Source organism: Amblyomma americanum, chromosome 3 (assembly GCF_052857255.1).
Source record: "Amblyomma americanum isolate KBUSLIRL-KWMA chromosome 3, ASM5285725v1, whole genome shotgun sequence".
In the NCBI taxonomy this organism is placed as follows: Eukaryota; Metazoa; Arthropoda; class Arachnida; order Ixodida; family Ixodidae; genus Amblyomma; species Amblyomma americanum.
The window spans coordinates 136,698,138-136,725,392 of NC_135499.1; the positions used below are offsets into that span (position 1 = coordinate 136,698,138).

The following is a 27,255-nucleotide window of genomic DNA, read 5'->3' on the forward strand; positions in this document are numbered from 1 at the left end:
CAATAGAAGTCATCTAGGCTCAATGCTAAGAGATGTTTCCAGAAACTTGCACCTTTGCGTCAGAGCCCTGCAAGTCGAGCTAGCAGAACACAATGCCAGCCACGGTTTTGCACTTTCGTATCACACTACAGCTTTCAATGGGCTTAATGGTTCAAAATTAAAGAAGCTGCTTTGACTTCATAACGCAGGGGCCTCGAACTCATTTAGACATGCAGGCCACACTGACAAACTTTTTGTCACCTATGGGCAAGTAGCCAGAAAGTGAAGAGAAAGGAGGGTGCTAGGGAAAAAAAGTAGAGCAACAAGTGTAAAAAAAGGCAGGAAAAAGTTACTAAAACAAAACATTAAAATAAATAACAAGTTCTGTCAAAGAGGGCAACTTAAAAACATTTTTTTCATCTTCCTTTTTAGTCTATTTCTTTTTTTCTTGCTGCTGTATTCAAATTTACTAGACCCTTGTAGGAAAAGATAACTATTGACGTAGTAAGGGAGAACTGGGAGTCGAAGAGTTGTCATCGGAAATTAAAGAAGGGTGAACAAGTGACATCCTTCCCAAACAAGGGTTGAAATCTACGGCAAGCAGGCCGCATGCAGCATGTTTGTGACCACCAGCATAGAGCAACAACGCCCCTGATGGCAGGGTTTTGTTTGGTGCAAATTGTTTTGCCAGTTCATCGGCCAAATTTGAGTTTAAAACATCATGCATTGTAGTCAAGCAGCATTTCAGTTATGCCACAAGCAATCTTACCAAAACCGAGCTTGTACTGTGTGACAACTCTACACACACAAACCATACGTAGGTTACCAAGTTCAGCATCGCAAACTCTTATTACGCTTAATTGAAAACAGAAGCACCACATGCCATCCGACATTTTTTGTAGCAGGAATAAACCCACTCAAGAAAGAGGCGAAGTCAACAAAACAGGATCACGGAAAGGAAGATTCACCTAAGCATGGTTGATGGAGGATGTGTCAGCAAGTTTGGAGCCAGAAGTCAAAATCCATGGTGCAGTTAACTGCACCGCTGTGATTTATAGGTTTTCCACATAATCTTCAGCATCACACGATGAAGCTCAATGGCTTGGCAACCCTAATAAAATTTCTCTCTCCAGTCAAGTAACCTTGTTATAACCAGTCTTTTTATAAGCAGCTGTATGTTACAACTCCAATTTGCCACATGTGCACTCCAAATATCCTGTACACTCCAATTACTGTCCAATTACTGTGTTAACACAGCCTGTTTTTGAATGCTGGTTGAGTACTAATTGCAGTTTCCTTAGTGGCAGCTTACTTGAAAGCCTTGTGCAGCCAAAAAAAATGTCAATATTCTTTCTAGTAAAAATTTTATTTATTCATACAAAGGTAATGGCATAAGCCAAAAGGCATCAATTCTCTAAATTAGATGGAAATAATCACCTCAAAAATTTTAACCAGCAAGAACAAAGAATGCAAAAAGAAACTTGAACACGGAATCTTCCTTGGAGCGCAGGAAAATAACAAGAGCTGTATGAATGCCCATTTCTACCATCATTCTTGGAGCACTATTCTTTTTATTACTGAGCTCTTTCTACAGTGCAGAGAAGGCCAGAAAATATCTTCAGAAATACGTCAGCGGCAAAGGGCATCCCATAAATTTTCTGTACCTCTTCCAACCAGCAACTGGTTTTGCTGTAAGAGTATCCATGAAGTCTACTTTTTCAAGGCTAATATAAATGTAGCTGGAATAACCACAGGAAACAGAGAAGCAACATGCACATACCTATCAGGTGCCTGCTTTTATAACTTGCCATGAAGAACAGCAATTGCAAGTAGCCTAATGATTGCTTAACTGCTGTTTAGTACCAGTGAGCAGATATGAGAGCCCCCTCAATGTGGGTGGATGAGCTCCAGTAAAGACACACAAAGGCAGGCTGGCATATGGAAGAAGGAGCTTTAATGGCCGCTCAGGCAACGAGGGCAGAGGCCGTGGAGGACTCGTACCTCCAGGTGGGGGCCAGGATGCGCTTGGCCTTGTAATAGCGCACCAGTCTGTGGATACGGCTCTCCACCAAGATGAGCCGGAACTTGGAGTCCCGGTCCTTGCGGTTGCGCTCAAGGTGCTTGCGGATGGCCACTGCCTTCTTGATAAGAGAGTACAGGTCCTCGGGAAGGTCGGGGGCCAGGCCCTTGCCCTTGAGGATTCGCAGAATCTTGTTACCCGTCACCCAGCGCACCTGCAGAAGAAATCATAAGCTTTTAACTACTATTCGGAGACATACAGCTTGAGAAAAGTGAACAAGGCTGTTGAAAGAAGAAGCCTTTCACTTGACAGGTGAATGCGCCTGCACTTAAACGACAACTCCACACAATTTGTTCTTAGTAAATAATCGGCTATTTGGCTCTTTGCAGCTATGTTGATGGCGCAAAAAATGCATTTACTGGCAAGAAAATTCAGTTCAAAACTGGGGCATTGTTTTTCCTCCTCCTCGCCATTCAAATCAAACTCAACGTCAAGACAAAAAAAAGAGGACTAGCTGCAAGAGCTTTACAAAAAATAGCCTTGACGTCATTACAATTTGCTTATGAAGACAGCCAGTGGTGGAGATACGTGCACTTCATTTTCTGGTGCTTTTATAGCTTACTAAAAGAAGCATACTGCTCATTGGAAGAAGCCTCTTCGTGAATAAAATGTGGTAATATGTCAATCCATGTCAACTACAATTAGCCCTCTGCATCCCTATAAGGGCACAGGGTAAGGTAAAATTAGAAAAAAATCGTTTTTTTTTCTTTTGGAATTTTAGAAGTTCAATTCTTTCTACACATGTTCCATGATCGCACTTTCCTCAGAAAGCCATATTTACGGCTGAAAAACGCTTTTTCCGAAACCAAGTAGTGAGCGGCCACGCCCCCTTTCAGGATTAACGTCAATTTTTTCAACCAAAAAGTCCACCACCTGATTTCAAAACTTGTCTAAAATCAGCTACATATAAAAAATTGTCTGGCAACTATTGTACAGCTCCTCTTTTTTAGCCAAGACAATCCTGAGACGCTTTGCACGTTTTTTCCACGTTTCTGCAACCTTCATGCAGCTGCGTCCGAGTGCTATCCCTTTCGATCAGTATTGTAAATTGTGCCGGTGTTGGTTGCTGCTGATAAGTTGAGATGCCCAGGGCAAAGAAGGCCTTCGTCAGGCGTGAATTTCACGGCAACCGCTACGCTCATCGTGAAAAAGCAAAAGGATGTCCACGACCGAATGAGATCCCGAACGCGCCAGCTCGTCGACATCGAAGCTTTCAAGATTTTCTCTGTGCTTCCAGGAAGAGGATGTGCTACAGAGCAGCAGCCAATATGCCTTAATGGACATGGACGGCATTTGTGCCGCAATTACACAGATTTGTGTGTGCAGAGAGTGCGGTGGAAGTGTTGAGCTCATCAAAATTGTGACAAAACGGGTAGGTGTTGCAAGCGTTTACAGTTTGAACTGTGAAGTGTGTAGTGCCGCACAAAGATTTGAGATGTCGAAGAAAACTACTTCTGGCCTCTATGAAGCCAACCTCAGGTTAGTGTATGCCTTGAGGTCCATTGGTAAGGGAATGGCTGCAGGAAATATACTCTGTGCTATGCTAAACCTTCCTAAGCCGCCGACAAAGTTCGCGAAATACAATCAAGAGCTTCTAGGTCACATCGAAGCTGCTGCTCAGGAGTCGATGAAAAGGGCAGCTGACGAAGCTGTGCAGCTGAATGAGGGGGATAAAGACATCGCAGTTGCTCTTGATGGAAGCTGGCAGAAGCGAGGCCATACTTCCAATAACGGCATAGTCTCTGCGACCAGTGTAGACTCTGGGAAAGTGCTGGATGTGGAGGTTTTGTCTAAACGTTGTCCAAAGTGCAGCATCAAGGGTACAAACAGTGACCCCCTTCATAGAGAGGTGTGCCAAAGCAACTACCAAGGCACCAGCGGTGGAATGGAAGTCGCAGGAGCACTGAAAATTTTTGGCAGGAGTGAGGAGCTTCACGGCGTTCGATACGTCAAATACCTTGGGGATGGTGACAGCAAGGCTTTTATGGCTGTGAAGGCACAAATGCCATATGGTGATTCCGTTGAAATATCCAAGGTTGAGTGCATAGGGCACGTGCAAAAAAGGATGGGCACAAGGTTACGAAGGCTAAAAAAAGGAAACAAAGCAGGAAAACTCTCTGATGGAAAGAGCCTCTCGGGCCGAGGCCGACTGACTGATGCAGTAATAGACAAGCTCCAGACGTACTGTGGTTTGGCCATCAGAAGAAATGTAGGAATCCTGGATGAAATGCGAAAGGCCGTTTGGGCAACCTTCTTCCACTTATCGGCCACAGACGATGACCCATGCCATGGACTTTGCCCAAAGGAACCTGATACGTGGTGTGCCTTCAACAGAAGTCAGTCAGAGGGCAAGCCATTTTTCCACAAGGAGAGTTTGCATCTGTCTTGGAGGCTATCAAACCCATTTATAGGGAGCTATCGAAGGCTGAGCTCCTAGAGAAGTGCCTGCATGGGCGAACTCAAAATGCAAATGAGTCGTTCAACCATGTTGTTTGGGAACGCGCGCCAAAGAATGTGTTTGTTAGGCTTCGGACCCTACGGATGGCAACACTGGATGCTGTTCTTTCATTTAATGATGGTAGCATCGCACGGGCCAACGTTTTGAAGGCATGTGGATTGAACCCAGGGAGCAACACCATCAAGTAGCTGAGGGAAGCTGACCATAAGCGCATGTACTTTGCGGACCGAGCAACACGACAGCTTACAAAAGAGGCCCGACAGTCAAAACGACAAGCCGAAAAGCGAAAAAATGGCGGCGACAGTGACTACGAAGCAGGGGGCTATTAAACCAATTACTATGGAGGCGTTTCTGCGAATAAAAAATGGTTTTTCACATCTTTTTTCTCTTTACGCTCTATTATCTCAAAACAGTGTTTTTTTCTTACAAAGGTACCATTATTTCCAAAGCCTTTCAAGACAGACGGCTGATTTTTTTTTGCAATCATCTACATAAGTGTTGCCAACTACTGAACTAGAATTAAGCAATTTCACTGAGCAGTTATTCTGTTATGAATTTTGAAATGCGCAAAGAAAGGCCAGATTTGTGTACTACAGGAAAAAATTTTATTAAAAATCGAATTTTCAACACATTTCAAATATTCTAGTTCAGTAAAAAGAGCACAAAATTTGGCAAACAATGATATATGTATTATTAGGCTACTGTTATTAGTTAGTGAGAAACATGAACCTCAACATGGCCTAAAATGCATGGGAAGTATAGGGCTTACCCTGTGCCCTTAAGCATTCAGCAATGCACTGAATATACCCCAAAATTCACACAATGCCAGAATTTTCTTCATACCTATGTTCAATTAACCCACAATCAACAGCAAATGAAAGGAAACGTATGCACTGGCCTCTTGTACTTTTTTTTCTTCAGATTTTCTGCACAGCCTGTTGCAGAGGAAAAGTGGGCAAACTGTTCAAAAAGCTTCAAGTGCTTAGCTTGAAGTCAAAAATATGCTCTAGCTCAGTACAATTAAGCGCACTAGTTAGGCCTTTTATGCGTGTTTGCGACCACTGTAATGCTGACGTGAGAAAACGTGTGAAGGCACTTGGGGACCAAAAAATGACTCAATTTTCTAAAAATGACATTTGTGGAATCTAAAGCTATTGTTCTCCAGCTCTACCATTTTTGACTTCAGGAAATCAGTAGTTTGACCATTTTATTAAATTCAGATATCGTGTGGCCTGAACTTGAGCAGAACAAGATGATTTAATGGCATTGAAATTTCAGACACTTTGTTATGGGAAGCTGAAGGCAAAGTTTGTGCAACAATCGAAGCACAATTGTTCAATCATGCTTCAGAAACTTGTAATTTTGAAAAATTTACTGCTGCATGATATTGACACCTTGAATGTTGATATACCAAGTGCTTGAAAATTACTAATGAGGGTAAAATGAAAAAATCGCCTTTGATTATTGCACTTTTTACTTACTCACCATACTATGTAGCACTGGATTAAAATTTTTTTTTACTGAGAAGTTTTTTGCACAAAGTACTAATGAACGACTAATTAAAATTAATTATCTTAAGATCTAACTAATTTGTGGAAAAGGTCATTTCAGATTTGAAATCAGTATAAAAACTAAGCAAGGTGATGCAGTTTCATTAGGATTGGACTAAAAATAAGGAAAATAGGTCTAAGACCAGTGCCCCCTTTCATAACATGTCCCCTGTAACACCAACAGCAGCAAGATGCCATTATTGCAAACTACCGCATATACTCGTGTAAGGGCTGCACTTTTCTTGCATGAGTCAGGCCTATATCTGCAGAAACATCGCACTGTTGCTGTGACTGTTATAAATAATAATGTAAACACTGCTAAATGACCACACATACTTTATTCAAGAAAATTCCTCGTCGCTTTCGCTTTGGCAGTTACTTGAAGAGCTCGTCTCTTGCCAGAAGTAGTAGTCTTTAGTGTCGTCCACCTGGTTAGATATTCAGTCACCTTGAAGCTTTTCATAATGATGCCACATGACATTGAACGCCATGCGCTTAATAATAATAATGATAATTGGTTTTTGGGGAAAGGAAATGGCGCAGTATCTGTCTACTGCACCTTAAGCGAAGGGATAAACGAGGGAGTGAAAGAAGAAGAAGAGAGAGGTGCCGTAGTGGAGGGCTCCGGAATGATTTTGACCACCTGGGGATCTTTAACTTGCACTGACATTGCACAGCACACCAGCGCCTTAGCGTTTTGCCTCCATAAAAACGCAGAGCCATGTGCTTAAAATCCAGAAACAAACTTGCTGCAGCGAAGCTTTCTTCAACTGTCCCCATTTGCTTTAAAATTCTTAAGTGGAATGCCCATGTGGTGAGCGAAGGCAATGGCATTCACAAATATCATCTCCGTCAACACTGCATAGCCGTTTTTTCTTGTCATGACAAGATCCTTTTCAAGCACAGGAAACTTGCACAGCTTTCCACAGAATGCTTTCCGGTTGAGATTCAAGCCAGCAAGCTGTTCTTTTTGGTTGCACCACCAACACATACACTTCTCGTTGACGTCGAACTTGCGTCCAGGTGCCCGCTTGCAGCTCTTCGGTGTAAGCGACTACTTTCAGCTTAAGGCCACAGTGTACGTAATCAAATCTCTGCCCACCATCACCAAGCAGTAAACATAGGTCGCAATCCACTCAAAGCACCACACAAGGGAAAAAAATGGCTCCCGGAGCGAAACGTCCCCATGTGATCTCAAAGCGCTGACGATCTAGTAGCGAAATGTGAAACGTTTGCTGGTGCACGAATTTTTACGTTTGGCTATGAAATTTTTTTTTCATTTCGGCTCCAAAGTTGGGGGTGCGGCCCTTACATGTATATATACGGTAGTTGGGAGAGTGCGAAGTGTTTACATCCCCAAAAATCACTCCCAGAATATTACGTCAACCAACAAGACCTCATCTAGAATGCGTAGAAGGCTGACTAAAATGGCATGGATGTAAATTCATCCATCCATTTGTGAAAAGCTAATTATGTCTACACACTTTGAAAATGACTTTCATCAAAAATTTTGACAGGAACATCACTTTAGTGTATTGTGATTCACCAGCATTAATAATAGTTAGCAACCTGGTCAAAGCCTACAAGACTTCGTGCCTCGTAAAAGAGGGGTCAAACAATGCTTTCGAGACCCCCCCAAATATAAGGCAGTGTCTGGAAAATTATATGAATATCTGCCAAAACACTGACCAGTTGAAAAGACATCTAACTGCTCTGATGTGATAGTGAGTCCAACCCTTGACAATTCACGCACGTCCAGTGCTCGCTCTATACTATTCGTGGGAGCTAGCTGGAAAACGACAGTTAACACGATCAGAATCAATGTCACAGATTCTGGGCGTCGTCCACTACATCGAAATGGCATCCGATCAAATGTCTCCTCAAATGTGCCCTCAGACGGAAGAAAAAAAGCTGCTTGAAACGCTGTTTAGAATACAGGCAGCCAATGTAGTGTGAAGCACTGCATCATTATTCCGTTGAAGATCCATGAAACCGCAATTTCACCAAGTACACAGAAAACCTTCTTCCACAGATAACCAATACTCTAATTAGTTGCTTGATGGACATGCTTCTTTCTTTAAAAATGTCAACATCTGAGGTTTGTGTTCATTACAGAAGGCAAATATATTAGAAAACTGCAACCACCACTCAATGGGTGCATTTATTATGCGTGTAAAAAACATCTGACCTTCTGGCTGACAATGCAGGATTAAATTTTTGTGAATCTGTCAAAAGTAAAAGGTGACACTAAGCATTAAATTTATTCTCTTATTTTGCCTACACAAGTAGTCTTTGGGTGAAGTCACGCAGCTATGTGGCTGGATAAGACCAGCTGTTTTCATATAGGTGAATTTCTACAATATGCGGAGTAGTCATAGTGCTGCTCTACGGTATTAAATGCCAGCTAAATATTTACTTCAGCTAAGTCAAAATGACAAAGGAAAAAATTGCACAAATGTTAACAGAACAGTGCGTCCATTTTGGTGCAAACCTCTCTACACTTCAACTTGACACTTCAGCACTGCGAACACCACCATGAATTAAAAGCAGAACATGCAAACCCAGCCACCCCAAAAGTGAGGATTTGTTATGTACCATTACACTGTAGCCAGGTTGTTGATGTCTAAGAATCATCAGACTAGTCAGCTGAGTCCGCGGTGGTTGTATGGCCTACAGACTTTGTGCGACTCCACGGTCACATACAGCAGCCCCAAAGTCAAGTGAAGTGTTGGTGATATTAGTGACAATCACCAATTCTAGATACCGTCCAACCCTTTTATCTTTTTTATGTGGCCCACGCAACTTCATATGCTTTCCGAAAAGCTTTTTTCAGTCAAAAAGCCCCACACAATGATCAAAATTCTTATGTTGCACAGATTCTAGTTGCTTTCCAAAGCCTTACAGGTTGTTATTAGTATTAGCCGTTGTTTTTTACCACTGCTGCGGTGGCTCAGTGGTTATGGTGCTCGGCTGCTGACCCGAAAGACACCGGTTCAATCTCGGCCACGGCGGTCGCATTTAGAGGCTCATGTACTGTGCAATGTCAGTGCATGTTAAAGAACCCCAGGTGGTCGAAATTATCCAGAGCCCCTCATTACCGCATCTCTCATAGCCAGAGTCATTTTGGGACACTAAGCCCCATAAAGAAACAAAACTGTTGCTTTTAGGTTTGCTATGCATGAATTCAGCACAAGAGTGACTACGAAAATCTTGAGTAGGAACTGAACAAAATACATAAGCACTGCTACAAGAGCAATGCATTGGGAGCAACCGCAAGACTGTGCAAAAAAATTAAATACAGCAACGCTGAACGTAAAACCAAAAGGTTATCTCATTCTGCACACTGAGGGCACTAAGTGCAAGTATGAAACAACAAGGCCCACACACAAGAAGGGTAGTGCATGAAGTTCGACAAGGTAAGTTGCTGGGCGAGTTGGAGGGAGTCATGGAGTAGTGCATGAAGACATGTCGAGAAACCATGGACCCAAAGAACAGAAAAAGGAGACCCCATGTAAGTTCACCAACATGAATATAAAGTTTTCAATGACATAGCCATGACAGCTGCATTAGCCTAGTGCTTGCGAACAAACCACAAAAAGCAAAAAAATAGAGACTGAACAGTGGGGTGCATGACAAAATAAACTTGTCGACTGATATCGAGAGATATCAGCCTTTGACTTCGGAACAGTACCCATTTGTGAGCAAGAAGGAAACAGCAGAATAAAATTAAGCTGTGGAGAGACATGCCCAGCAATAAATGCCACACAACCTGAACGGAAGTCACTACTCTTCACAAGCTGGAAAGTGCATGACACTATGTTGACACCTGCCAAGTCATGAAAAATCTTCAATAACGACCACCCTGGACAATGTGCCAGAGATGTGAAATGGTGAAAAGACAGGCCAAGAGCATTTTGGAGCAGGCTTCGCAACAGGCAAAACTTAGTCATCCACATTTAGCATGAACATGCTAGCACGTGGCCACCCTCTTCAGGGCACCAGTGCGCCCATCACAACCACACACCGAAGCAAAGTGGCAGCCCACACAAAGTACCACCTCTACGTCCATCTTCGCCTGTACCACATTTGTTCGATTCGTGGCAGCGTCGAACGAACTGGTGCTAAGAGCATGGCCACGGACTTGCATGTTCACGTTAAGTGTGGACGATCTTGCACATTTGCAGCAGCTTTTTAGTTTGGAAGACCAATGCTGAGAACCAGATGAAAATGTGAATTTATACTAGGACCACAATTTCAAGCACCCCGCAGCACACAATATGCAAAAAAAGGAAACCCAGGTGCAGAAACAGGAACTGAAAGGCAAACGTGATATCGGGCATATCAGCTGCAAGCATCATTTCAGTTACATTTTCTCTTCCCCTTTTCACAATACTGCAGTACGTACCGTATTTACTCGAATGTAACGCAACCACGATTGTAACGCAAGGGTCGACTTTTCGGGTGTGAAAAGGGGAAAAAAAACTACGATTGCAACGCGAGGGTAGACTTCGGGCGTGCGACAGAAAAACTGAAAGAACCCGAATGTGACGCGAGGAACCGACATCGCACAGTTCTGAGGGTCAAACACAACTTTATTGAAATACAAGCCAAACAAGCTTTCCTATACATCCTCATCCTTACGGCAGTTGTCGCCGTCACTGTCATCATCACAGCTTGACTCTTCTTTGTCACTAGCTGCCTCCCGCAGCAGGTCGTCCTCGCTTCTGTCTAGAGCATTTGCACTTAAGCATTTCTTAAATGCGCGGTAGCCCAAATCATGAGGCAGCCCATACCAGGCTGCTGAAACCCAGTGGGCAACGGTAGACGCACTTGGGCATTTCAGCCTACCTGCAGGTGTTGTTGTTGATCCGCTTTCAATCCACTCCCAGTATAATTGTCGCAAGCGATCCTTGAAGGGCTTGTTGATGCAAACGTCCAGAGGCTGGAAAATGGAGGTCATGCCACCCGTTATAACGAGATGCGTTCGGTCACGCTGTAGCTTTTGTTTGACGCCGGGTGTCAGGTAACCTCGGAAAGAGTCCAAAACCAATATTGCTTCCGGATGCAGCAATACGACTGGCTTTCGGTCCCACACGCTTTGAATCCAATCTATGACAAGATTCGAGTCCGTCCAACTTTTTTCGTGACAGTGCACGTTAACGTCTTTTGGGAAAGTTCCCTTTGGGATTGTCTTCCGGTGAAAAATGATGAATGAAGGGAGCTTGCGGCCGTCAGCCAAACATGCCAGCATAACGGTAATCAGATTTTTTTCATTGCCTGTGCTTCTAAGGCGAACTTCATGCTCACCAGACTTATGCACTGTTCTGGACATAGGCATGTCCAGATACACGGGGGTCTGGTCGGCATTGCCGATATGTCCAAGTGGCGTGTTGGTACAGCGACGAAGATCGATGACGTAGCGCTGGAACTCTCGAAGTTTTGCTTCGAAATCCCCGGGCAGCTTCTGGCAAATAGAAGTCGTGCGTCGAAGGGAGAACCCGGCCCTTGCATAAACTTCTGCACACAGCCTCGTGATGCCTTAAACTGGTTTTGGGTCAAAACCCGTGTCCCGCGCAAGCTCCTGTGCTTTGCACTGAAGCATTTTATGCTTACTCCAAGTAGTCGGGAACGTTGCTCGCTAATGAACTCTGCAAGGCGACGCTACAACTCCGGGAAGCGGCCTTTCTTGGGCCCCCGAAAGCATTTTCGTAGGCTGTTGCAGTTAAACAATTCCTCGCGATGCTTCCTCCATCCCCTGATCGTCGATTCGTTGACGTCCAGATGTCTTGCAGCCGCTGAATTTCCCACTTTCTTAGCAAGCAGAATAGCGTTGCGCTTGAAGCCAGCCGTATACTGAGCGTGTGAGCACACCATTCCGCTTGAAGACAACTCGACCGTTTGATGGGGATAGGCCTAAGACTCGAAGCACGGAACGCACAACTACACGCACTGGCACCAAACACGAGAAAGAGCGAACAAAGCGCGCTGCTCCATGCCCTGCTGCCTGTTAGTCACGTGGCCACGTTTTTGCATCAGTTGCAAGGATTAACAGACAGATGGCGGTGGGATCGCTCGCTCCTTTGCTGGCGTCTTGGCGGCGATTGCGAGCGATCGGTGCCTTCGAGATGGCTGTTTCATTTTGCCGTCACGCAGGCCACACAACCTCGCTACAGGTTGCGAGCATTCGCCAAGAGGTGGCGCCCTCTCATCACGCCAGTGACTCTAGCTGGTGTCGACTCTTGTTGGCTTGTTCTCACTGGCATCGTTTGCGATTTGCGTTTGCGATTAAGTTGCTACTTTGTCCTAGTAGCTGTGACCTGTGGTTCGCGTACTGGTTGCCCGGCGAGTTGGAGTGCGTGATTTCGAATGACCAGTACGATAACACACGTTTGACACATGAAATAATTTAATAGTGTGTGTTTGGTGCTCTTCATAGCGTTTTTAAACCTAGTATTCGATTGTAACGTGGGGGGTGACATTTCCTTTCTACTTTCGGTAAAAAAAACTTGCGTTACATCCGAGTAAATTGGTACTTATTAGCAGACAGTGAAAAAGCAAGGGGTTCGCGCCTTCATGCCCTATTGTCTTGAGACCAGCCATGATGATATGGCAAGAGTGTGAGGCTTGCAAAGTGCTGAAAATACGGAAATCAAAGGTCAAGAACTTAGTGTAGTGGCAATAGTAAGAATGTTAGAAGGGAATCGAACGTGGCCCATAAGGACGCAAAATTGTGTATGAATTAAATTTGGGGGGAGAGCACTTCTGTAAAGGAAAGGATGCAGAAACAACAAGAATCAAAGAAAAAACCACAATGATGAGGAATAGACTCAACTCCATCATGATTCCAAGGTAGTGAGAATGACAGTATGAACATGACAACTAGCATATTAAGCTCCTTTTAGAAGCATTCAAATGGGACGGTTGCAAACTTTTTTCTTTAATATGTGTGCACTTTGTTTTGGATAATGCTGTCCAAGCCAGAGAAGCCAAGGCACAAAACGTGAACACACTGTGCTGACATTCACTGAAAAAGTGCACAAAGTGAATTGAATGGTTTCAAGGGGTCTAACGTCCCGAAGTGACTCTGGCTAAGAGGGACGTCGTAGTGGAAGGCTCCGGATAATTTCGACCACCTGGGGTTCTTTAAAGTGAACTGACACTGCACAGTACACGGGCCTCTAGCATTTCACCTCCGCCGCGGCCAGGATCAAACCAGTGTCCTTCGGGTCAGCAGCCAAGCACCATACAACCCCTGAGCCACCTCGGTGGCATAATTGGAATGAATTTTGTTGAGCACCCCTTTCTTGTCGCACACAGAGGAAATAAGCCAATGGGCTATGCCTATGCACACACAGTATGCGGTAGCCCTTGCAACCCGTCTTTGGCTATGGCTCCCGCCGGTGGTTGGATCGCATTTATAGCAGCACATAGTAGACGGAGCAGTACAGCACAGCATACCCGCTGCTGCCTACAACCACTACTAAACATCATGTAAATTGAAACACCTGCCCAGAAGACTTGCAAACTGTTCAGGAAGTCCCCTGCAAACACCTTGATTATCACTGTGCACACACCTGTGCCACGCCGTGGGAATCCCTAAGGATGACGCCGATCTGGGATGGTGTGAGGCCCTTCTTGGCGAGCTTGTAAATGTGCTCCTTGACGTCGTCAGGGGTCAGCTTCAGCCATGTGGGCACACTCCGCCGGTATGGCAGCGCTGACTGGGAAATACCCTTGCCACTACAGTGCATACGCCCCATCCTGGATACCTTGTGCTATGCAACCCTGCAAAACCAATTAGAACACACATATCAGACGGGCGTTACAGAGAAATCCAGCATCAAATCTGACTAAAAAATGAAAGACTACGAGCAAAATCGCGTCAAGAAAGCGCAAACATCTGTTGAGTATCCATATCAGGGTTCAAAGCAAACTTCAATCATTCCTCGCAAGCGTGAAAACCGCGACATGCGGAAAGGAAAAATACCTGCAGCGCAGACAATGTTTCAGGAAAGTTCAATACCTTGAGGTTCGAGCGACATGGTCATCAAGAAACTGCACACACACGATTCGGCGGGATCAAAAACTCACTCAGCAACCTTGTAGACTGATCGAAAGCGAAAATGCACAGCTCGGCTGTTCAGGACGGCTTCTCAGCTTTACTTGTAAAGGTGGCAGGCTGCCGACATTCAATATTTGCAGCTGCTAAAATCTGCTGGATATTTCCATTCGATTGCATTACTGAAAGGTTTAGTTTAGCTGAGAGGCTAGTCGAACGGAGGCATGCCACAAACGCGGTTATGGTAAGAAACCTACTCTGCAACTGAAGTGCGGCCGGCGTGAGCATTAGGGCTAGCGCAAAACACCAAGACTCAGTAGCGCAAGCAAGGCAAGACGCTGTTAGCGCCATGCCACACCAGGTATTCACGTTTATTCAATGTCTCCGTTTTAAATAACCACATCCTAGTTTCAGGCTCAGAAATACTGTAGCTCAGCATCCGACCACATGTGGTCGTATTAGCCACGGACATCACTGCCAGGCCGAGCGCCCAATGGTACTTAAGCCTATCCAACAACACGTCTGTAAAACAACTCACAACACCTAATACACAATGCCTTTGGAATTAATGAGCGCAGGAAACACTAAAAGCACACCACCGATGTTATTTTATAGTTTCGATTAGGTGCATAACATTCGAAAGGCACACTTACAGGCTCCTATGACACGCGTGGCCGCACTCGCGAGAGAGTCGGTGAAAAAGGACGTTGCCAGACAAGCAAACCGGACAGTGCCAAGTTGGGCGGGTCTAGACTTAAGCCAGCCTAAGCCGTCCAACCAAAGTGTCTCTTTCGTCTCTCGTTCTAAAACGTGTGAGCATTTCGCATGAACATTACCTATTCATTAAGCTATTAATAATTTTTAATAAAGTTAACGTTATGAAACTAACGACGGTGCTTCAGCTCAGGTGCTTTCAGGTTTCGATGGCAGATGCCGCGGCTAGCAACAACTTTTCCTTCCATTGTTATTTTATTAATAAATAACCACTAACAACAACACTGGCATCATACACGGGCGTCACAGAAAGAAAGAAAATTGTTTTTTGGGGGAGGGAAAGGAAATGGCGCAGTATCTGACTCACATATCGGCGGACACCTGAACCGCGCCGTAAGGGAAGGGATAAAGGAGGGACTGAAAGAAGAAAGAGGTGCCGTAGTGGAGGGCTCCGGAATAATTTTGACCACTTGGGGATCTTTAGCGTGCGCTGATGTCGCACGGCACAGGGGCACCTTTTGACGATTCGCCTCCATCGAACGCGGCCGCCGCGGCGGTGCTCGAACCCGCGAACTCCGGCTCAGTAGCCGAGCGCCCCAACCACTGAGCCGCCGCGGCTCAAGAACTAATTTTTGCTTCGCCCTAACGAATGCTAAGCAGTAAAATGTAACTGCTGTTTGCAACGCTTGATGGTCGAATGCCGAAACTGCATCCCATTTAACATGAAGCCATCAAGCATTGCCCTAAGCAACAGCGCAACAGCACCTCGACAAGGCACACTGCAACTTTAAAAAAAAAAAGATGTATGCCAACTTTTTCAACTAGTCAAACACATGCCTCAATGACCCTCACTACCCTACCGAAAGACATTTGAAAGGGCTGCATGGAACTTAATAGATGGATTACACCATTGTATGTAATGCATGGCTTTTAGCATCCACTGAAAATTAAATGCCCACCTCACCAATCGCTGGATGAAATGGCTCCTGTTGAAAGCCAGTTCATTCCAAGGCAGAACTCCACAATTCTATTTTCACTTGCGAGAACGAATGATTAAGGTGGAAAATCCCTAAAACTTGATGAATCTAATTAGCAGCTCACAGCAGTGGTTTAAGTTAATGTGGTGTCTCATTGCCGGCACAGAGAAACAACACATGACCCACAGAAGGTTGCTACATTTTACTGCGAAAACTCCCGCTCTGCAGAAAATCCCGCGTCAGCATAGGCACTGTGAGCGTAAAATCCTCGAAGCAACCCAGGTGGGCCACCTAAGTCAAGTGACCTCGTGGCATCATCAAAAATTGCCCGCCGAATTGTGAGCAAATTGTCCACCATGGCAGGTAGCAGTTAAATTAATGATTGGTCGAGAAAGGTTACTCGGGAAGAGCAACCTGGGTCACTCAAGCCCTACCGAAAGCAGCATATGCCATCGCAGGGCGGTGGCACATTGTTCAATCGTTGCACCACTGCGCCAGGAGTGTTATGAGGACTCCCAGGTATTTATGAACGCAAAGCACAGAATGACTAATTCTGCATCAACCCATTAACGCTATCACATCTAAGGCAGAGTTTAAGTATTCTGCCCAATTTTCTCCATCAAGAAAGAACATGCATGCAAATGAAACACTGGCATTACCTCATTGATATGAATATTAGAATTAATGTCTTCTCCATCCTGCTGCATTCATAAACACAACTATTTTTCCAGCCGCAAAAACTGCAGACTTTCATGACCTGAAGCGTTTTTAAAGCAGCCATGCAAAACATTCCAACCATTGTAAACTTGCCTAACCAATAGATCATGTTTCAAGAATGTCTCAGCCAGATATACTCCCACATGCAGCAAAGAATGCAGATTCACACTTGAAAGTTGGCATGTTATTTCCTTCGACATTTTAAGACTTGCACCTTCTTCGTGCAACACACCTACATGTACGTATTCCTGAAATGGCTATTTGTCAGATATCTTCCGGTGTCACATGAACATCACACAGCAATAAACTTGACAGAAAACAACAAACGTGTAGGTGAATGATGTTTTAGTGGGTGGGGTTGACAGAGAGACGATTAGTGTGCTTGGAATTGAAAGGGAAGGAAAGTTGCTAATAGGTAGAAGGGTAAATTTCAGTTCCCGGCAACTCTGATCCTAAAAAAAATGCATTTGAAAAATTCTTGCTGGAGGTGATCCATGAAGCATTGTCCTTCATGCCCTTCAACATCAAAAGCATGTTTCTGAAAATTCTTCAGCGTCCCTTTGAAGGGCGCATATGGCTTTCTAAGGGTTGGTTAGGTGTCTGCAATTTTTGTCTCCATTTGCCCGACTGCTGGCTTTGCAATCGTATTGATTTTTTTGGCGAGCGAGGGGTAAGAGTTGGGGGGTAGACATATAGGAAGCAATATATGGCATATAATGTGCATTATGACCTCTGCAGATCTTTTTAGGACGTGTTCCGCATAATTTGTGCACCCTTTTTTTTTTGAAGCCCTAATTTAAAGAAAAAGAGTGTGCAAATTAAACGAGTAAATATGGCAACTGGCACATCAGCACCAGATGTAGCACAGGTCATTATAGAACATGACAATGACGCAGCAGTGAAGGTGATTCTTTAATGACTTCCTCAAGCACGCAGCGCTGCAAATTGTTGGAAAACCTCCAGCACGTGTGGGTCAATGTCGCTGGTGAACAAGAGTGATTCCAGAGTGGTTACATATTTGAAGACATGTTCATGGTGCTGCAAGAAAAGAAGACACACAAACCACATTAGTAAACCAGAACCGACTGCGCAGTGCGCTAGTCAGCACACAAGTCAGACTTCAAAATGAAAATTAGAATTTATGATGAACAACTTGAATAAACCTACTCATGCAAGTGCTAAAACATCATCTCAAAGTGCAAAAAGGAAAAAAAAACCTAGAAAACGTTTAACCTATGCTTAAGAGTACTACACCATGATAGCATGAGAGATCCCTCCCATGCAAATAGTCCTTCTCTTTCACAGATTCACAGATCGCGGGAAGTCCTCACACCACTACTGACGCAGTGGTGCAGTAGTAAAGGGGTATGCAAGGCAAAAAATGTGCTTATGATAAAGAAAAAAAATCTTGTGGATTTTCATTAACAAGTTTATAAACTATTAAGAAATGTGTCTTCCAAGTTTGGTCATGGTCTGCACAGTAGATATTTAGCAAATTCTTCTTCGTTGACGGGTGGCACGCAAGGGATTGCTGGCAGTGCACAGAAAAGCAATTTCTAACACTCTGCACAGTGGCAAACAAGCACATCAGAGTCCATTTTTGCCCTCTGTGGACTTTTCAGGCATTTTGCAAGGCTTCAAGAAAAAAAAAAAGCCTTAAAAATTCCAGCAAAATCAATATTATCCTGGCCTTGGCTAGCCGTAACTGGCAGGGAAATGAAAATAACTTAGTGATTAGTGGAAACACATCACGTGACATTTGAAGACGAATTTCTAGCCTTTACTGTCCATAAGACCGCGGTGTTATGGCTGCCTTAGCTGCTTTTACGTATTATTCAGCACATCTCTAAGGGTTTCTGAGTACGAACAAAGTCGCCCACAGTTCAAGAACAGAAAAATAAGCCATAAAAGCTGCAGGTATACTTGCTACATAGCCACATCACATCAAAGGAGGATGCCTTACCTATGCAACATAGATTTTAAACGTGGCTTCAAATGAGCATAACACACCCAAAAGTAACAGACATACGTTAATAGACACAAGTGACATAAGCAACAGACATGAGTAACAGACATAGTAATAATTCTCTCTATTACTCAGAAGAAATAGACAGAGTTAAATAACTGAGTGAATTTCCATTTCCTCTGTAGAGTTCAAATCTTGCTGCATTTTCGATCACATGAATTCTGGATGAGAAAGATATTTTGCAACACTGTGAGAAATTTTTTATCACTGAAATTTTACTTTTACCAGGTTAGAGAAAACCATGCAACCTTTAATACATAATAACCTAAACAATGAATTAACAAAACATGAGCACCCTTCAAATCATTCGTCCAATGAAATCAAAAATTCAAATCATCTAAAATTCCAGACTCCACTCTACTTCTCTACTGACAACTGCCTCCTGTTGCATGAGCAATCTCACCTGGAAGAATACTTCCTGCAGGCGACCCAGCGTCCAGCGAAACCAGTATGTCTGGAAGTTGGTGCCTTCAACTTCACACTGGCCAATGTGCTCGGTCAATGTCATGATGAATCTCTGGAGAGAAAATAGAGAAAAGCAACGATGCAGGCTTGATTACGCTATTTGTGCCATTCGCTATCAACAGCTTTTAAAATGTGAGGAGGAACTCTGCAAGTCTTCGCTTTTGACCCTTCCTTCCTAACGTGTGCAAACAAGAGCACGCAAATGTACGGCCCTTGAAAAAATGTGGCCAAATTCAAAATTCATGACTGGCTGTAGAGTAAAACAGCCTTCAACAAGCAAAACAGCACGAGTAAAGGAAAGGTGGACTTACTTCAGGCCAGGACAGCATACTGCCAACATGCATACCAGGCATGCATGGAATTAGGTGCTTGGGGAATCAAAAAAGTGCTTCAAGGAGCCCAAGGGTTATGCAGAACTCTGAGAATTATTGCTCGTCTTTTACTAGCCATCCTTGCAAACAGTAAATACAAACTGTACTAGGAAAGGCTTTTAACTTCACATGTAGGGCATGCCCTAACATCCTGAGGACGGCAACAATACCAAACCTATCCGATCAGCTTTCTGAATGTCAATATAACAACATGTTGGTGGTAAGGGGTGAAAAATGTTCAATCAGATGTTTCTGATTAAAAGGGCACCTGCCCACACCGCACCTGGAATATGATGAGAAACAGGTTCTTCAGGTCACTTTGCGTTGCTTCCAGCTTCTCTTCCATCCTCTCCACCATCTCATCTGTGGGCTGATCCTTGTCACCCGAGTCACCCTGTGTGTAACACACACACACCATCACCAGTTCACTCGAATGTACTATAGTAGGATACAACTTTAAAAAACAGCAGTTGTTAACACTGGGCAATGGTTCGCGGAATCCTGTATTATACAACAGTAAACGAAATTAGCTTTTTAATGTTCGACTTTATTAAACGAGCCGTTTATCAAAATTTTAGACCTTGTAGTTTTTTTCTTGTGATTGGCTTCTTGTTTAAGCGACAAGAAAAGTATTAACAACAGACTACATTTTTGTCTTGGAGGAATTCTGTACGGTGGCCCTAAATGTGGGCAGAGCTTCAATGCAGACTTAAGTTGTATTTGACTATACCAGCAATCTAATTCGAAGTTCTTGCATTCCAAAAAATCATCAAAGCATAGAATCAATTGGAAAACTCTTTCAGAGCCAGAGAAAGATACTAAATGTTGGTTAGTGCTCGCCTGCGTTTTTTTTACTGTTACTGAAATAGAAAACAAGCAGCAATGGGCAAGTATTTAAGCCTTGCAAACTGCTGCTCAAAGTTCACAGTTAGCAAGTGCTGAATAAGTACCGACAGCCACTGCTGAGCAGTTGGAACTACAAAGCAAGACAGATGAAAGGAAACAGCCAGTGGCATGCCAACATGCCAGCTCTCTGCAAACTATATAGACGGTAATGTGCAATCAAAAAGAGAAAAGAAGATCACCGTCTTGTAATGGACAAGTGCAGAGGCAGTCTCTCAACCGAGTGATGCCACAATTTTTTTCACAACATACTGTAAATAGCTTAATTTTCGCACTTTTCGTGAATCTCATACAACTCATGAAAAATAGGTCCCAGAAAAAGTTATCGAAAAATGTTCGATAAATACCGTATTTACACAATTGTAAGTCGACCTATTTTTCAAAATTTGAAAATCCAAAGTGGGGAGGTCGACTTACAATCGAAACGAAAACATAGCACTATAAGTAAAGGTAAGAAAAACGAGATATTGGGCGTGTTACAGCGTGGTTGCATGTTTGCTGCGTGGCTCCGTCGCATCGTTCTTGGTGCTGGCATTGAGCAGCTGCTATGTCAATGCGCAGAACTAGCATCCCCTCCCCGCACGTGTGGGCGGCAGCGAATGGCAGCTATCGATAAGCAGCAAACTGGCACCCCACACGTGGCTGCTGACTGCAATTGCTGATAAGTGGCGGCGGCCCGATAACGTAATCGCGTTCTACGGGAAGCTCAAGTGTCCAAGTTTTCTTTTTTACTTTCAAATGTGCGCTCGGCACTCAAGAGGACATTGATAGTTAATGGAAGGGCCACTGTTCCAATCGAGGCGGCACACCCACTCATAATGGCAGCGATGCCGAGGAGTGTCGGTAGCTGACGGAAGAGCCGAGGCCGCTCATGCATAGTTTCTCTTTGGCTCTGCCGACCACGTTTCACAAGTTTTTAATGTAGTGCTTCGTCATTTGTGCTTCGGGTCTGGTAAGCGACTGGCGCTCGTTCATGGCTGCCTACATTCAAGATAGCTGTCATTCTTTAAGCCGAAGAAACGAACAACTGCGCAATGGGCCGCAAGTTCGACGTTCGCAATGGGTGATACAGGTGTGGCAGCTGCAGCGAGGAAAATTTTCAGCTGTACCACGCGATGTCGTGATGTGGCTGTTTGCAAAGTATGGGATTTCGCTGGATGACGTTAGACCAACATGCTGTGTGACCGCAGCAGCTATCACGACGGCAGCGCTAGTGAGGACGATGGCGCAAGTGTGGACGAGTAGTCCAGTGACTAATACATTTTCATTTTGGAATGTGCCCACGGGAACGCTCGCACGCGGCAACCGATAGCGGCTGGCGATAAACGGCTGCCGCTGGATAATGCTATCGCGTTCAACTATTCAAGGCCAAGCTTAAAGGGCAGGTGAAGAGGTTTTAGAATTTGAAGAGTTTAAAGGGGTAGAATGGGTTAAACTTGCAGATAAAGCATGCGAAGTATTTTTGTGCTGGGATTTGAAATGGTGATGTAATCGCAGAATAAAGCCGCATTGACATTCAGGCTTCTCTGCAGCGCGCAGAGGTCGCAACGATGACGTCACGCAGGGCGGCACTGCATTTCTAGCTAAGAAACTGTTGTTTCAAGAAAGTAAACCGATGACGCCGAAGACGAAGCCCACGAAGCATTGTTTGGCGGTGTTGAAAAACGCACGGCAGCTCGTGGGCAAAGGCAGCAGAGGTCTAAAGTTTCGGCAACAATGACATCATCAAGAGTTTCTCCTACGCAGTGAGGAGAAGCCTGACTATCATTGCAGTTTTAATTGGCGATTATGTCCCTATTTTAGATGCTAGCGCAAAACTACTTCATGTGCTTTACCTAGAAGCTTCATGGATTCCATTTCTTAAAGAATCTCAAATTTTTAAAAACCTTTTCTCCTTCCCTTTAAACAACCTCGAAGTTTTTTTTTTGTTTTTTTTTTTTCGGAAATATGATTTGGGGGGTCGACTTACATTCGAGTCGATGTAAATACGGTAAGGAAAAAAAAAAAGCCTGTAGCCTCTACAGCTCCTGTCCCCTTCATAAAATGTCTGGAGCATGGCAATGAGCACAAAAACAATCAGGGGTTCTTACAGCTTCAGCTAGTCAGATTCCGCATTGAGCATGATGCATTTATGAAGAATACAAAAAGAGGAGGATGGTGTTTAGGTCCCGGTTGTGGCCACGGAATTCGGTATAGGTACTTCCAGGAATTTTTCATTTTCACGAAGAGTAGCCATTAGTGTATGTATTTTCTCTGTCCGCTAACTACAGTAAAAGCTCGTTAATTTGAACTTCACAGGACCGGAAAAAAGTTTGAATTAGCCGATGTTCGATTGGCCTCGAAAAAATTGAAAGAACCATTTGCATTATGGTATATGTACTGTATTTACTTGCGTTACAAATCCATTCCCATAATGAACCTACCCACCTCCATTTTTGCCTAAGAATTTGAAAAAAAAAAAAAAAAGCGTCAGTCGTTAACGCTGCTTCGCCTCCATTTCCGCACCATCACGGTCCACAACGCATTTCTTGGCAGTGTGCCAAGATGCTGTGCGGTGTGTTTACCTTTTGACTTTAGCTCTAGCAAGGGGGGGAAGCGAACTTGGCAGAGAGCCAGCACTTGTCCGGTTGTGCAAGGCTCTTTTTCAGTACATTGGCCTTATAGTGCCATGGGCGATTGGGGCGGATGCCATCTACTGCCACTCAATCATTGGAATGCACGATTGCAGCAAACGCCTTTTGCAGCGAACGATGCTAAAAGCCGGTGTCCATGAACGCAGCTGACCTCGTGCTTCCTTTGGGGACTGATGGGTGGAAGGATGGTTGAAACTCGGAAAGGAAAAAAAAATGGTTTTTCGCACGTATTTTGTAGCGCCTGTCTGAAGTCGTAGCCTTTCAAGGGCATTGGCTGGGAAGGCACCGACAGTACTTATCCGTATTTCCGAATTAACAGGGCTCGAATTAACGAGCATTTAATTGCGAGTTTCGGAAGCTGCGCGAAAAAGAGGGTAGGCAGCCGCCACCGCGGCCGCCAACCCCTACCCTACGGCGCCGCCGGCCGCCGCGCCGGTGATGGCACCATTTAGGCTTTACCCACTCATCCATGGTTTTATCTGGTTCCATCTTCTGTCCCCGTTTAGGACGTACGCAGCTTCTACTATGCGGAGGTAATTTTTTTTTTTTTGGGGCCACGTGCTATGTGCCAAGCCGCCCAGACGCGGTGGCGTGTAGTTCGAATTATCCGTAGCGGAACTGACTAGCTTTCGAATTAACGGGCTTTTTTATACACGATCTCTATGGAGCTTGGCCGGACCAAGTAGTGTAGTTTGAATTATCCAAAAATTTGAATTATCGAGGTTCGAATTAACGAGCTTTCTCTGTACTTCCTTCCATGGTCGGTGTCATGAGAGTACTAGGGCACAACATAGCTGAGACTTCCTGCGTTAGAAGCATCCAGAAGCTTGCTCAGCTGCAGGGAAGAGGCAAGCACTAACAGTAAAACCACTGCCTGCGAAATTTGGTACCAGCAAAACATTCTGACTTTGTCTGCAGTTGAATTCACAAAATTTTGAGCTCAAGGAAAATAGGTCATTTACAGTACACATGCATCTATCTCCCTGCATTTTCGTCACACTTCGGCTTTGCCAAGCCTCCTTGCCAAATAATGTTCACTTCAGCAAAACCACAGACAATGCATGCTTTGCCTTTCTATTTGAGCACGTGTGAGTTTTCAAAGTGCAGGGTGACAATGCCTTAAAACAAGGTCACACATTTTATAATAAACTCCCATTAAGACAAACTCGGTTAAAACAAATTCTCAGATAAGATGACCAAGTGAGACCATTTGGCTGGTTTCCTGCAGGACTCAATGTGAAAAAAATCCGCTTAAGATGAACTGTTTAACGGCACTCACGAGCATCAACATAGCACTAAGCAAAGAAAAAAATTATATAAAATGCTTCTACTCAAGAAAGAGCAATTTCTACATCTAAAATATAATGCCCACTCATTAAGACAAATGAAGGCACAGAAGTTTAGATCGAAAAGATCTAGATGAAATAAATACGGTATGAATCTCATATCAGCTTGAGCTAATGAAGCAACACGAATTACTGCTGGAAGACCAACCTTGCTGAGCTTGCTTTTGGCATCTTCTAGTTCGTACTCCAATTTCCTGACATGCTTGATCATCTTACGAATTGTGAGGTGGAGAATTTCCCATATATAGGGCCTAAAGGAAGAGATAAAGAAATAAAAAATGCACCACATAAAAACACTAAGCATATGCGTACCCTTATCACTGAATAACTGAATATTATTTCCGAAAGAGGCTGTTGTTTAACACTAAACATGGATGGCAATGATGAGCCAGCCTCGCTACAGGTGAGTTGCAATGCTTTTTCCTAAGTGTGCAGGGAATGAACTGGATACTGACCGCATGACGACTGTACACAGCACATAGCTAGCAGAAGTGACAGGTTTCCACAATGCTCGCATCTGAAGCAACTAGTTCACTTGCACTACAAGAAGCTAAACCCCATAGGCGGGCGCAGTAAAAATCTCGCACTGACATGAACGGACTGGCCATAAGTGAATTTTACTGGCACTAATGTACTGAAATTTTCCACGAAAGAATAAACTACCATAAAAGAATGGAGAAAACAGACAACAGAGACTTGCATCTCTTGCATGTTTATCCGTCTGCTCTAGCATGCACATAGAGCAGCACGGAAAATGTACATACTACAAGCAATACTGCCAGGAGCCAAATTAGCAACAGCATGTTCACTAGGAGTGTGCAAATAGTGGTTTTCTGGTTCGAAGCAAATTTGAAGCAAACAGCAATTTTCTTAGAATACCGGATACCTCTGCAACACAAAAAGGAAACTAGGATGGTACTAAAAGCGTTTTCAAAATCACGAATGCTTCTAACGCACAAGGCCATTACATGAAAAGAAAAAAAAACAAGAGTGCATTGAAGCTTTATCAAACTCATTGAAGTCATATCGACTTCCTGCAAAAATTGCCAATCAGAAACTGGGGGGTCGACCTACTTGCTATGCCAGCATATTTGTGGGGCGTAAGAACTTCAACTGCTGCTCTTAATTGCGACTGCGTCATTGCTCAGCGTGGTGACTGGAGACCTGCAAGTTCTGTGCACCGCGTGCCCAGTGCCACCCTGCGTCAGGTGTCGGAAAGGGGCACCCATCTCCATGTGTCTCATGCTAGCTCCCCTTTGTGCTCACGCTGTCGTGCCTGTTTAGCAAATTTCACACAGAGAAGAGCGGCTGCGGCAGCTGCAGTCAGCTCAGACTCATCCCCTGGGAGTGCAGGTGCAGACATCTAGCAGGTACAGCTGCACTCGCACCTGGTCACATCTGCTCGCGTCTGCTGCCACACGCAGGCGCACACCAACTCCTGTATATTTGCGGGCCTGCAGGAACGTGGCACGCATGCCTAGTAAAGTGTCCATGTAGTCGAGACTGCAGCTGCGCATGCGCCGCGGTGCCATCCTGGGAGAGGCACGCTGAACCGAAACCACAAAAGCGAGCATTGCGGAGACGTTGTTCGACTGAGATGAATACTACTTGAATACCAAACGTTAGGATCGAGTCAAATATCAACTACTTTACTATTCGAATTAATATTCTAAACTGTCGAATATATGCACACCCCTAATGTTTATAGAGCAAAGAAGTGCACTGGCCAGATCATTTGGTCTCAGTAAACTTATGCGTGTCCAGCGTTCTGGCTTCTTGGAAGCACAGCTATTATATGCAAAGCAAGGCTACATCACCTAAAATTATATAACAAACTGCGGGAAGAGCAAAGATCCACCTGACCTCATGAACTCGGGTGCCAGATCTTTGGAGAAGATCCAGTTCGCCACTGCAGAGCACTCGACGATTTGCGTCTTCAAGTACTTGTCCACAAGTCCAATCATCATCTAGTAGCACGAAAAAGGTAGAACTCAAAAGTAGCACTTCTTTTTTTGAAAAAGCTTTACAAAGAATAAAAGTCACAAGAAGACCTTATGTCAATCCAATCAAAGCCCCAAGTCAGCAAATACTTTCACTGTTCTTTTTATTCCATTACCCTACGCTCGTTTCATATTTGCTCGTTTCAAAATTGTGGCTACACAGGCTTTTGCTTTTGAACTGCCAATCAGCATCTACAGAAGAGATCAACCAAGCTTAACTATCACACCTAACCTAGTTGGTGAATACGTATAACATATGGCCAAGAAGTTTGTCACAATATACTTAAAAGCGATGCCAGTGAACCAAACTGTAAAATTTAATTCACCCACAGCACTGCAGAATTGCGTTCAAATTACAGAGGAACCCCACAGTACATCTGATCTGGATGAAATGCACATGCATAAAGTGAACAGGTTTAGAACAAGAGCAAAACCCATCTAATAGCAAAAGTGCAAAGCAGTCTGACCCCTAGCTAGGAAAATAAAGCCCAATACAGAGTGGATTTCTTGGTCTTCTGATTCACATTAGCACAGATAGGGCATGGCACCCAGCAGAATGGAATCGCAATATGTCTTACTGCTAAAATGTCATTAACGCCTCTATCGAGGTCTGCCACGTGCCTGTGATTAGCATGAGGCACACAAAAGCCAGGCGTGCAACTTATACTGTGACATCATATGCATCTTTCTCAACACATATAACTGCAAACATGCTGATAATGCAGGTTTATCTGCTGCTTCAGTTATTCATGAATCCTAAGTTAGAAGCCATCAGTTCCCAGCAAATTATTCATTCTCAGCAATAAAAACTCTTAATGCATGGTCAGAGCAAAGCAAAAGGTTCTGCTGCAAAAAGCGAAAAGGTGTGCACCAACCTGCTGATGGTTGTGCCAGAGGTCATAAGTACTGCGCAGGACACATATTTGGGCCTCCTCTGTTGAAGCTAATGTCTTGAATACATAGTGAAATCTGTGCAA

At 44.2% G+C, this 27,255-nt stretch overlaps 2 protein-coding genes across 2 annotated transcripts in view; both read right to left on the reverse strand.

Moving 5' to 3' along the window:
- Positions 1-1,911: 1,911 nt before the first annotated feature.
- On the reverse strand, positions 1,912-14,916 carry RpS13 (ribosomal protein S13). Its single transcript, XM_077657949.1, has 3 exons — positions 14,780-14,916; positions 13,642-13,852; positions 1,912-2,213 (listed from the first exon to the last, which is right to left on the reverse strand). The coding sequence occupies exons 2-3, from the start codon at positions 13,825-13,827 to the stop codon at positions 1,944-1,946; spliced, it is 456 nt and encodes a 151-aa protein (XP_077514075.1). The 5' UTR covers positions 13,828-13,852; positions 14,780-14,916; the 3' UTR covers positions 1,912-1,943.
- Positions 14,917-17,427: 2,511 nt separating this feature from the next.
- Cbp80 (Nuclear cap-binding protein subunit 1) overlaps positions 17,428-27,255 on the reverse strand; it is a 39,568-nt gene continuing 29,740 nt past the window's right edge. Inside the window, exons 19-24 of the mRNA XM_077657950.1 lie at positions 27,154-27,247; positions 26,142-26,245; positions 24,427-24,529; positions 19,680-19,790; positions 18,964-19,077; positions 17,428-17,572 (exon numbers count right to left, since the gene is read on the reverse strand). Of these exons, the coding sequence (XP_077514076.1) occupies positions 17,459-17,572; positions 18,964-19,077; positions 19,680-19,790; positions 24,427-24,529; positions 26,142-26,245; positions 27,154-27,247 (640 nt within the window). The 3' untranslated portion in view covers positions 17,428-17,458. The remainder of the gene's footprint in view (positions 17,573-18,963; positions 19,078-19,679; positions 19,791-24,426; positions 24,530-26,141; positions 26,246-27,153; positions 27,248-27,255) is intronic.

What these genes read in the sequence shown, in the direction of transcription:
- RpS13 (XM_077657949.1), bottom strand. Translation starts at nt 13,827, where the DNA reads ATGGGGCGTATGCACTGTAGTGGCAAGGGTATTTCCCAGTCAGCGCTG. An exon ending in ATTCCCACGGCGTGGCACAG is followed by an intron (nt 2,214 to 13,641) that starts GTGTGTGCACAG and finishes TTTCTTCTGCAG; the next exon opens with GTGCGCTGGGTGACGGGTAA.